Source organism: Leptidea sinapis, chromosome Z, assembly GCF_905404315.1.
Source record: "Leptidea sinapis chromosome Z, ilLepSina1.1, whole genome shotgun sequence".
In the NCBI taxonomy this organism is placed as follows: domain Eukaryota; kingdom Metazoa; phylum Arthropoda; class Insecta; order Lepidoptera; family Pieridae; genus Leptidea; species Leptidea sinapis.
In genome coordinates this window covers 32,706,607-32,719,065 of record NC_066312.1, presented here as the reverse complement: position 1 = coordinate 32,719,065, position 12,459 = coordinate 32,706,607, and the positions used below count along the sequence as shown (strand labels likewise).

Sequence of the window (12,459 nt, the reverse complement as noted above, 5' to 3'; positions counted from 1 at the left end):
GTATTAAAACTTTTTCCAATAAACACAAAACATTTCTCTTATCAAAGGTAAAACAAATGTGCAGAAAAAAACAAAGAGCAATTAATATACAATAGCTGAAAAACAATAAGCTGCCATATCGCATCTCACCCGTATTAACCTCTAAAGTCTATTCATAAAAATCAGTGTTCTATAAATGCAATGAATTCGATATTAATTTATCAGCTATTGTTTATTTATAATAATTGAAAAAGGATGAAGAGATGAAATGAAATGCTACGTTTAAAAAAGGAACATCTATAAGATCACATCACAGTGTCTAGATAAACTTTTTATAGATATTCGGGGAGGCCTTTGTCCAGCAGTGGACGTCTTCCGGCTGATATGATGACGCTGATTCAGATAATAGCCAAATCTCTTCCCAAATAACCTTTTCATATCTTTTCATATTAAATAATAATCGAAAATTAACTAGTAATAAATATAACTAGTAAAAGATTTTATCCCCAACACGCCAGGGCCACTACATTTAGTGTAATTGTGGAGCACTCTATTATTAACACATATTACGATAGAACAATCGCCATTTCGTTATTAGTACCGTTACTTTGGTCGTAACACTCGTGAATGGGACAACATTACGATATTGCAGCGGCTATAAAGATAAAAATATATAAAATTCTGTATGTAGTGATCGGATTAATTTTGATATATAAATATTTTTCTTTGCATGTTGAATATTTTAATACGTTTCGTTGGTAAGAACATTTTAGCGTTATCATAATTTATTATTTTGAATAAATGGTACATCCATTACAATTATTACACTTATTTATTTAACATCAATTACATGCATGTGAAATCAGTTTAATTTTCTAGTTGGGCCGTCTAATGAATAAATTTCTTCTTGGCTTTTGTAAACTACAATATTTCTGTTAACATTTAATTAGTCACCTGGGGTACATCGGACCCCAAGCAACTTAGATTGTGTCATAATTCGGCAAGTATTTAAAGATACGCGAACGATCCGCGCGATTGTAGCTTCCTAGCTCAGGCGCCCCGAAACTCTTCAATATTTATAGGCAATACAGGACGATGAAAAAACGTCCAGTAAATATCGGCAAACTTTCAGCTCTGCTAAATGAAGTTGTCGTCTATGTGTAAGGTACAAAAATAGAAGAACGAGATCCCAGTATGGTAACTGAAATTAATATAATGTGTTATATGTGCATCTGTCACCAAACCAAAGTGTGTCATTCCTGTGCTAAGTAATTACTAAGTATCGTTCAACACTGTCCAAGAAGCTTAAAGTTTGCTATTTTCTAGAAGATTTTGTTTTTTTCTAGAAATTAATTTTTAAATTTTTTGTACTTGTTTATCTTTCAAAATTCCTTTTGGGGTTCTCATAGATGCCACGTGACTAATAGTTAAGTATTATGGCGTTACTCTGTAAAGATTTAAATCAGGTTAGAAAAATTGGTTTTAGTAAAAGAAAATCCATACAATATAAGTCTTTACAATAATGATTGGCTGGAAAGTCTCAGTTTCATATGATAAAGTCTCAATTTCAATTCTTTTGAAGCGACACGATACACGTAGGGTTTATTTGATACGAGTTAATTATAATAAAATATTAAAATCTACATGCATAAGGATACGGTGACCACTAGTAAAAAAAAATATTTATAGGCTTGTTAGGTTAGGTTAAATTGTGATGCTCGATTTATAAACTCTTATAACTTATAATGTAGGATGAGATGAATGGGAAGATGAGTAGCGAGCAGTATAGGATCTGCTGCGCGAACTTTTTATATGAAATTGAGAGAAATAAGTTGCGAACAATATAGGATGTGCCATGAGCTGCTACTAAGAGATTGAGATGCACTGAGTAGCTGATAGTATGGGATTTAAAGCTTATTGGTGAATAACTAAAATAATTTACTTATATAATATAAATAATGCAGCGTGGCCTCTTTCGGTGTCACTACCACCAACAGGTGTAAGTTGTACGGCTGTTGACCCGTACAAAACTATACCTATTCTCATTTATATTTCAACTATTTAGATTATATACTCAATGCGATAATTAAATTGAAAACGTAAGATATAATGCTTTTTGGGCCGAATATCAACTGACCGGGCCATGTATCTAACTAGGAATTACTAAAGTAACGTGTTACAATTTTTACAAGAGGTACAAAAAATCTGAAAAATAAAGAACATAATATTAAGACCTTCTTTGTTATGTAAAACTCGGAATTTTGTTCTTTCTGCCTACCCTATCTGTGATTTACGTAAAGATAAATAAGTAAAGTAAGAATTCCGTTCCTTTGAAGTGCGTAGCGTAAGCAAGATGTAACAAATTTATGGTTGATTTACGCAAAATATCACTTCAAAGGGATATCTGCAGTATTTGATACCGAGCCATGTTAAAAGGGCAATAAAGCCCTTTTGACACATAATTAAATTATTTTTTGCACACAATAACATACATTACTAAAAATACTTATTTTTAGTGTATGTGTCACCTTTTTACAAAAACATTCAAATTAATTTGTGTTCATTGGCTTATTGGTTGTAATAGAACACAAGGAGATATCGCGACAATTTTCATTAGCATGGCGTTATCTTCAACACTCGGTTAGATGACTTTTATTAAAGGACAGTTTCATCGTGTATACAAATTATTTAAGTTTTCTTGTGTTAATTCCGCCAATATTTGTCTTTAAAACAATTTGAAACGTGTTTCATATTATTTTTATATATATTTTTCAGTTTCATCGTGTATTTTCCGCATAATAATATATGTAAGAAGCGATCTTTCCTCATTTGATATATCTCATAAGTTAATAAATATGCCTTTATTACGACATTACAATTTCTATTTTATGGATTAAACCTTAACATATCCCCATCACTATACTAATTTGATTTTTTTGCCCTTTGGCATTATCGTGCACTCCCAAAGGTCGCAACCGTTGACTAGAGTTTATCACCAACAGCATCTGAGTGATTTCATCATCGATTAAATTGCCTGCCTCTGTTTCTGTTCCTTTTTCTTATCAGCTAGTCGGTTGTAAAACCTGTAGTAAAAGTCGCATCAAGAGAGTTAAAGAGAACAAACGATATATAGACCATGCAGATATATCCCACGGTTGCATGAGTAAAGTAATAAGAACCCATTGGGTTAAGAGCGTTGGAGACATAATTTCCTATCCTCCCAAAGACAATGATCTTAATGTCTATATTACAGCATGTGTCCCAAGATGAAGTTCTAATAAATCAATACTACTTTTTAATATATTTCCTCGAGACTAAGAAATATCAGATGATGTAAACAAAATAAAAAAAAAATTAAGAAAAAGAAGACCGACTTCATAAACACTATTTCAAAACAATAGATATAATATGCACTAAAATAATTAACAAAATTTATTTTTTAATCATGGATGCCACTGTCAGATCTGGACCAAATTACAATGGGACCACACGGAAGCACGCACCAGCTTTCAAATAAAAAAGAATTATTAAATTCGGTTCACCCAGTCGAAAGTTTTGAGGTAACAAACATAAAAAAAACATACCGATGAATTGAGAACCTCCTCCTTTTTTGAAGTCGATTAAGAACTGAATTGGAAGCGGTGTCGAGAAATGGTTCTTTGTATAGATAAATGGATTAAAAGACTCACAGACTAGCTGAGAAGAAAAGGGAACAGAAACAGAGGCAGGTAATTTAACCGATGACGAAATCACACAATCAACACGACAGATTTTGGGTCAAATTGTGAGCTATTCACTAGGCACAAAGCTTCCTGACTGCTAATTATTCATAGAGGATTTTGTGAACTTGTCTCATACCGATGTCTAAGCTTGTCCGAATATGCTGATAGGTCACTCTCTTATCAATCTCTTTATTTCGCTCCACAACATTGATGTATCTTCAGTCGGTGCCGTAGAAGGCGGTCCCTGACACAGATTTTCGTTGAGATTAGTGTGATCACGTAAAAAACTCATTAAAATAGTTATTAACAGATAGATATCAATAAAGTACATATTAAGTAATATTAGCAAAGAGTTCCATTTTAAAAATTTAAGCTATTTTTTTTATTATTTTACTAACAATTGGCCAGTTCTAAAAACTCAGTGTCACCCTCGTATATTAACTGAAGTTGTAACCAAATTAATGGACAATGGAGGTTTCTTTGCCAATTCACATTACGACAAGAGTAGAATAATAGGTCTTAATGTGCAAATCTCGAACACCATACTCAAATATGTGTACGTTACAGGATCCAATAATAACAGAAAACACACACGTGTCTGGTGCGGATGGCGATGGTTTGCAAGCTTCGTGGAGGACTCTGCACGTCTTCCCAGATGACTACTCGACACACAGAGGCTTTCTGTCCCTCGAATGTCGTTCAACAGTACCAACTCGACCTGTGCACGTGCGAAGCATGGCTGTGCGACTTTTCATTGCAAGTCGCCCACACATATCTTCTTTCATGTTAAGTAAAAATAGTAAGTATCATGAAATTAATCATTTTTTAAGAACTTGGCTTCCAACAACTGTGCTCATAATGTGAGACACTTCATTTTCTTTTGCAACCGTAAAAAGACATTTGATGTTTATGCACTTCGTCCCCCCGACAGTATCTGTGCTATCCTCATCCTTTAGAAACATCACATATTCACATTCGTCACCGTAAAACGATACGTGCTCGTTTTTCCTCCTGTCCAATTCAAAAATAGGATGACCGAGGCGGTTTGTCTGAACGATCTTCTCGCATCTTATTTCCACGATACTAAGACTCAGTTGAAATAAACTTATTTACAAAAATATATACGCTTTCATCATTTAAAGTAAGTAATTACTTTCTTTGGAGTTGGTGTATTTCAACTTGCCTTATGAGACGCAAAGACGTCAAGCTATTATATTTATTCAGTTAATTTTTTTGTAAATATAATGATTCATATTTCTACGTCGTTTTATACATTTTCAACAGAGTTTTAAAAGAGGCACCTACTTTCAATTTATGTATATGTTTTTATGATTTCACTTTTAAGGTTGCTATACTTTCCGCTAGACGTCACTCGCTCAGTTTAGACCTTGGACTATAGATAAATAGTTTCTCGAAGACACGTCTCCTTCTCCTTATGAGTTTTAAGTTTACAATACTTGTTTTTATCAAAAAAGCCAGAGTTAAATGGTCGTTGGGATTTAGTGTAGTTAGCAATTTAGTGTAGCGGCCTCAGTTTCTAATAGAAATTGTCATAGAAGTCAGACACTAAAACTGATAACGACTCATAAGACTACAATAACAGTTCATTTCTCTGTCAATCAACATCGGTAAGAGTATCACTAACTGCTGGACTAAATATGCCGTTGAAGAGCATACATAATATATTATTATTTTTACATTTAGCAAAAGACGCATCTGGTAGTCTATTACCAAAATTTAAAGCCGAAGTTTCGTCTGAAACGAAAGAACGACGAACTTCAAATTAAATCCTATTACCAAAGTACTTCGGATACGAATAGTGCGGACAGATTGAGTTTCGGAACCATTAGAAAAAGTAAATGTGAATTTGGGTATAAGGTAAACGAAAGACAAAATGTTTAATCGCGAAATTCGAATTGATCTTCCGATCCGAAATACTTTCGTTATAGGAAAATGTCCGATCCGTCAGCCGAAACTTCGAATTACAATTTTTCTAAGGCTAGGTCTAAGGTGAGAAACAAAAGGTCTTTAAAATGCTCTAAGATTGCAGATCCATGAGTCGTATAAGTTCGGGAAAACTGCAGTTGGCAAATGATTCCACACTATGGCGGTTTGAGGCAAGAAGTTCATATCTGTTGAAATTCGGCTGCTGGTATGGACCTGTATAATTCCTCCGAGTACTTACCGTAATATATGCTGTAGAAGATGTAGAAGAACTCCGCAACACAAAAGAAGTAACAGATCAGAGATGACCTAATCTTCGTGATTTGACTCTAATCTTCATCTATGTGGCCAAGTAGAAGAAGTTGGTGTTAGTCTCCTAAAAAAGAATTAAATTTATCATCATCATCATCATCAGCTGGAAGACGTACACTGCTGGACAAAGGCCTCCCCCAAAGATTTCCACGACGATCATCGGTCTTGCGCTGCCGTCATCCAACGTATTTCGGCGATCTTGACCAGATCGTCAGTCGATTTTGTGGTCCAGGGGAGTGGTCACCATTCGAGCACTTTACTGGCCCAACGGCCATCTGTCCATTGAACTATGTGCCATGCCCACTGCCGCTTTAATTTCAAAATCACTTGGACTATGTCGATAACTTTGGTTATCCTACGGATCTCTTCATTTTTGATTCGATCGATTAGGCTCATGGTTAGCGACCACGTCTACGAACCGTAACTCATCACTGGCAATCAATAAATATATATTAACTTACAATTACAGAGTGAAATATATTTAGGTATACTGTTAATACAGTGTATTTGAATTTTAATTAAAATGATGATCTATAAAATTCCATTAAATTAACTAAAGGCTTATTGTCCATATGAATTAATTTTCAGCGCCGTTTGTACGAACAATAATGACAACTTTTATGAATGCAGTTGATAGTGAAATGAAATCCCTGCGCTAAATGAAAATGTTTTTATTGGATAATTTATTTTAAATACTCATAAGGAACATGAGGTGCGTTAATAGTTTAGTTAACATTAACGTTTATTTTTAATAATTGTAAAATAACGCTTTTAATGCGTTTATAACAATACTTGAGTTAATCTTCTTTGTTGTCAGTAAGAAATACGTCAGGAGGAGCTTTGTTAGACTGTTCAGGTTTGAATAGAATATTCTATACTCCCTACATAAAGGGCATATAAATGTGGATTAAATTTTGTTAAGTAGCTCGGAGCTCGTTGTAGATTGAACTTCAGGTCTGTTCGAGCATCCTATTTTCCTTATGATATTATTTTATGATGTTTATGGTTGGTAAAGCGGCTTTAGTACCAGTGGGAGGCTCTTTGCACAGGATGCTGGCTAGATTATGGGTACCACAACGGCGCTTATTTCTGCCGTGAAGCAGTAATGTGTAAGCAGTATTGTGTTTCGGTCTGAAGGGCTCCGTAGCTAGTGAAATTACTGGGCAAATGAGACTTAACATCTTATTTCTCGAAGTAACAAGCGCTAGTGTAGTGCCGCTCAGATTTTTTTGTTTTTCAAGAATCCTGAGTTGCACTGCATTGTAATGGGCAGGGCGTATCAAATACCATTAACTGAACGTCCTGCTCGTCTCTTCCCTTAATTCCATAAAAAAAAGGTCAGGGTAACACTGTTTCACTGCGACCAATGTGGTGGTATATTGTGAATTTTTTTCATGAATCCTTTGCAGTATTACAGAATGTACACGCTCTACAATATCTGTGGCTTGGGATTGAGCGGTGTTTGTTTAAGCAGCAGTACCCCAATAGGGTGCTGGTTAAGCGATAATATTTAACAGCAGATTTCTGTATTGAATCTCAGTCCAAATTTGAAGATCTAAGATTGATAATTTTATCGATTTCCTGCATTTGGAACCATTGGGTGATCTCTATTTTCAATCCATCTATGTTGTCTATGGGATGACGCATGACACTATTTCAAGATCTTATCTCATGTTTTAATATTATCAGCAATCAATTTCTTACACCCAAAACTCTTTTAAAATATCGTGCTTGAGACTAAAACTGTTTCATGTAAAGTAAAAAAATAGTCTTAGTTTCATTATAAGACAACTATGAAAAGATAAGGCAGAGAGAGGAATGTTAGTTTTATTTACAGTAAAGCAAGCTTTGTAAAAAATATAAAGACGAATATTTAAACGCAAAAAGTAGTAACCGTAAAAGAAATGGAATAAATTTTTTTTCTTGGTTTCACGACGTCATTCGATTTTGTTCAACGTCGTACATATTGAAAGAATCGCAAAGATTAAGAAATCTCAGACTTAACAGAATGTTGATCAAAATAAAAGTGTGTGTGTCAGCTCCGACGCGAGTTTACTCCTCAAGAACGATTTTCTCCGAACAGGTACTGAACAAAATCAAGTCCAATGAAGTCGATACAAACAGTAGAAGCTCATAAAAGCGTATTAATTAATAAATACTTAACGCTCAAAATATGTCAGGAAATGCCCAAACACAACTCCTGTTAAAAGCGGAACTCAAAATTCCAATTTTAAAAGGTCCATTAAGGATGTTACATTTTGGCACACCCTAACAGGTATATTATACTACATGCGTAAGTGTGCGATGTGATGCGCACCAAAAACGTTACTATCCCATTTGATGAGTAGGTTTTACTCTCCATATTTTTCTCATACCGGGCGCCTTAGATGAAAATCGATTCTTAAGGAGAAAACTAAAAAAAATCATATTTTTTTACAAAATAACAGAACAGACAAATGAAAAGGGACAATCCTATTTTTGTTATAATTTTTGTATATTGTAATGTGTGAGTATTATTCAATTGTTAGATTAGAATAAAATTAGAAATAAAATGATATCTTATTTAAGCGGTGTTCCCAGTTAAAATATGATATTATTTTTAAATAGAAAAGTACCGTAAGGGATGTTTGCTCTCATTACATTTATATAACGACAATTTTTAAACATAAAATATACTTTTTCGACGGCATAATTCTATTACAGGAGAATTTCCAGCTCGCTTCACATAATATTATTTTAGGTTTGTGGGTAACGAAATGTGATATGTTTTCTTATGTGATGGATACATTAACAGGACTTTTGCGGAAGCCAATGATATGTTTTTTTATGTGAAATATGATTTTATATCCTCCTATGTATATAGGCTCCTTTGCACAGGATGCCAGCTAGATTATGGGTACCACAACGGCGCCTGTTTCTGCCGTGAAGCAGTAATATGTAAGCATTAGTTTGTTTCGCTCTGAAGGGCGCCGTAGCTAGTAAAATGAGAGAGCAAATGAGACTTAACATCATATGTCTCAAGGTGATGAGCGCAGTTGTAGTGCCATTCAGATTTTTTGGGGTTTTTCAAGAATCTTGAGCGCACTGCATTGTAATGGGAAGGGCGTATCAATTACCATCAGCTGAACGTCCTGCCCCTTATTTTCATAAAAATAAAAATAAATGCATAAAGATTTTCACAATTTCAGTCGCATTTCGATAATATTTAAGGTCAGTTAATGGGATTAACCTCATAGCATAAAAAAATTATTTGTACCAAAATTTTACGACGTAAGGGACTCGAAACCACGCCTCTCGGGTTGCGTCCGAGCACTATTACCAACTGAGCCAACGGTCCGAGTGACGCGTCGTCCATAAATTTTGGTTACAAATTTTATTTGTATAGTCGTGTAGACACTTAAAAATAAAAAGTGTTGTATTGCGTGAATCTCAAAATTAATTATTCTCGGTAGGATTCAACTTGTGTTACTTATGGACTTTACTTCCCAAACGGCTGTCCTTCGAGCTATGTGTGCTGCTCACATCAGTTTAAATATTATCATAAATTTGTTGTAATAGTTATTTATGCTACGAATGTGGGTTTGATATTAGTTTGCGATAATAGTATCACATGAGTGTTTTAATACATAATTATCAACAGTTGTATACAAGACTTCATCTACACCCATAATATGAATCCTCTATTCAAGATTCTGAAACAGTTAGCAGTAATAACATAATAAAGCCAGTCCTCGTAACCATTACATCATCCAAACGAGTTTTGTAATGTTGTACTGAATTTTATTACAACACTCGTTTGGATGATGTAATGGATATTAGGACATTGGCGGCCTTACAAATAAAATTGGCATAAAGAAAATAATCGTGAATTTCTTACTATTTTGTTTTAGATGCAGTTTCAGGATGTAATGCTGTGACATCAAATACACAAGAAATATTTGCTGTATGGACAATTTTAGTGCTGTTGAGAAGACAAGTGCCTTGAGTGAAATGGACTGATGCTCAATACTCATTTGTACTAACAATGTAAAAACATGTAAATTGGATCCGGATCTATCAATAGAAATAGGGCTTTATATATTTTTATTTGTGTTGTTTATTTTCCATCCCTTAGATAATTTACACGTCTCGATAGAGTCTCTTGCTGTTAGACAACCGATGAAAACAGGCCAGGTTTAATACTTTAGTGTGCGTGAAAAGCTCCGTCTAAATTCGCGATTTATATGACACTTTATGTAACACGTGCATTGCTCAAAATAGAGGTTAACTCTAAACTCAATTTTTCGACGTTTTCACAGCTGTCATTGTCTATCAAGACGTATAAATGATCTAAGTTTCATCCAACCCTGTGGCTTAATAAAATTGATAACTGATAAAATTTTGTTAGATTCACTGAATTTTTTATTCAAACTAATAAATTGATATTTACAATTCAGCGCGCTTAGTTAAAATCGATTGAGCTTTAAATTGAATGTTTGAGTTTAAAATACTCAGAAATTTGTTGTGAATCAACGGGTTCTGTACTAAAATGATAAAGTGTAAAAATACTTAATAAAAAAATGCTTATCGCGTAATCAATTTCATTTTTTTAACTATAAGCCTTAGTTCTCGTAAGACATGTAACTTTTACAGCTATTTAAAATATAGAGATATAGTTTTAGTTATAGAATCATGATTCTTCTTTTATCATAGTCTTTCAGAAAGTGCTTATTATCTTCGAGAATTTATGCGTCTAGATACAGCCTCTTGCTTCTAGACAACTGAAGATGAAAAAAGGCCAGGTTTAATACGTTAGTGTGTGTGACAAGCTACGTCTCACACTCACGACTTGTATATCAGTTTGTGGTAGTGTGCGTGCGTTACTCAACGACGTTTTGACGTTTTCACAGCTGTCACAATCTATCTAGGCGTATAAACAATCTGAGCTTATTGTAATAAAACAGTAAGTGATTCACAGATAACAGGGGCACGATAAGATATCTTTACTATTAAGACTATTACTATCCCTACATGTATCTTAGTAATATTCTATCTCATTTTCTCGAGTGTCTCACTATTACTAATGGCTATACTAACGCTTCTAATGGCACAAATAATGACTACTTAATTATGAATTATGTTTACGTCAATATTATCTGTGATGGTTTTTTTGTAACTAAAACGCACTAGTATTATTTTTTTATTTTTGCCCTGCATATAACCTCAAAATTCTTGAAGGAGTTTGGTTCTCAATCAAATAGTTTTCTTTACAAAATTTTTGTATGACGCATTACACGCATTAGATTTAAAATAAATTAATTTTTAAACCATATAATGTAAATAAACAATACAATTAAGTTATTTTGAATTTAAATAAATTATTGTCATTGAATTGGCTGAATACGTAGAGACCGTTGCCCTGTCTGTCCTCTAAGAAAGGTACTTACTCTCGCGAAATTACATTTCAACTAGATTTACCTGAGGCTACCAATGTCTTTGTGAAAATATAATATACTTGAAAACACGCCAAGTTTTTATACGTAAGCCAGCAACAACGAATGAAAACAGGCCCGGTTTATTACTTTAGTGTGCGTGACAAGCTACGTTATACACTCGCGATATGTATTTCTTTGACAGTCAATCTCAATTATTTTCGATGTTTTGACAGCTGCCAAAGTTTGTCTAGACGTATAAAGGATCTAAGCATTATTTAATTTTTCCATTAACAAAGTAACACGAAATCTACCCAGAAGAATCCTTATGACATTGTACTTTAACTAGTCGTACAGTATTGTTTTTTCTGTTGCTATAGTCATTAAGTCTTTTGCATTATAAATGCACAATTTCTACTATCATGCACTTAAATTGTAAATAGTTTAATCGATTGTAAAACAGCGATAAAATAATAATTCATATTATATCAATATTATGTTATAATTGTACGGAAATATAATGTTTTGTGTGATAACGTTATGTAAATAGTTGTGCCAAACATTTTTATTAGATAAGTATGGTTTGTACAGAATAAATATGAATTGATGTGAATAATAATTATTGAATAAACACATTGTTTTATTTAATCATTCTTAAGAATATCAGAATTATAATAGGGGTTTAAGTATTAAATTGCCGTTTTATTGTAATGGGTACTTCGAATTGACATAGAACCTTCATGGTTTGAGATTTTTGTTCTATCGCAAAAGAATAAATGACCTTCCTATTAGATGGCGGCAATATATTGATAATAATGGTAGCAAATCTGCAATTTTATACTTTAATCCCTAATATTTCTTCCGCGTACAACCAAGCTGTGAAATGAGCTTCCTTGTGGGATGTTTCCGGGACGATACGACATGACACCTTCAAAACAAGCGCATACACTTTCCTTAGAGGCCTGGCAAGGCCCCTGTGATTCCTCAGGTCTTGCAAGAGATGTGGACGGCGGTGATCACTTAATACCAGATGACCTAACCGTACGCTCGTTTGTCCTCCTTTTCCATAAAAAAAATAAGAAAGGCCAGAT

The 12,459-nt window shown here is 33.8% G+C and overlaps 1 protein-coding gene across 1 annotated transcript in view; it reads left to right on the top strand.

The window, feature by feature from the left end:
• LOC126978277 (uncharacterized) overlaps positions 1 to 11,999 on the top strand; it is a 142,150-nt gene extending 130,151 nt beyond the window's left edge. The window contains exons 5-6 of the mRNA XM_050827013.1: positions 4,269 to 4,500; positions 9,848 to 11,999. Of these exons, the coding sequence (XP_050682970.1) occupies positions 4,269 to 4,500; positions 9,848 to 9,942 (327 nt within the window). The 3' untranslated portion in view covers positions 9,943 to 11,999. The remainder of the gene's footprint in view (positions 1 to 4,268; positions 4,501 to 9,847) is intronic.
• Positions 12,000 to 12,459: the final 460 nt, after the last annotated feature.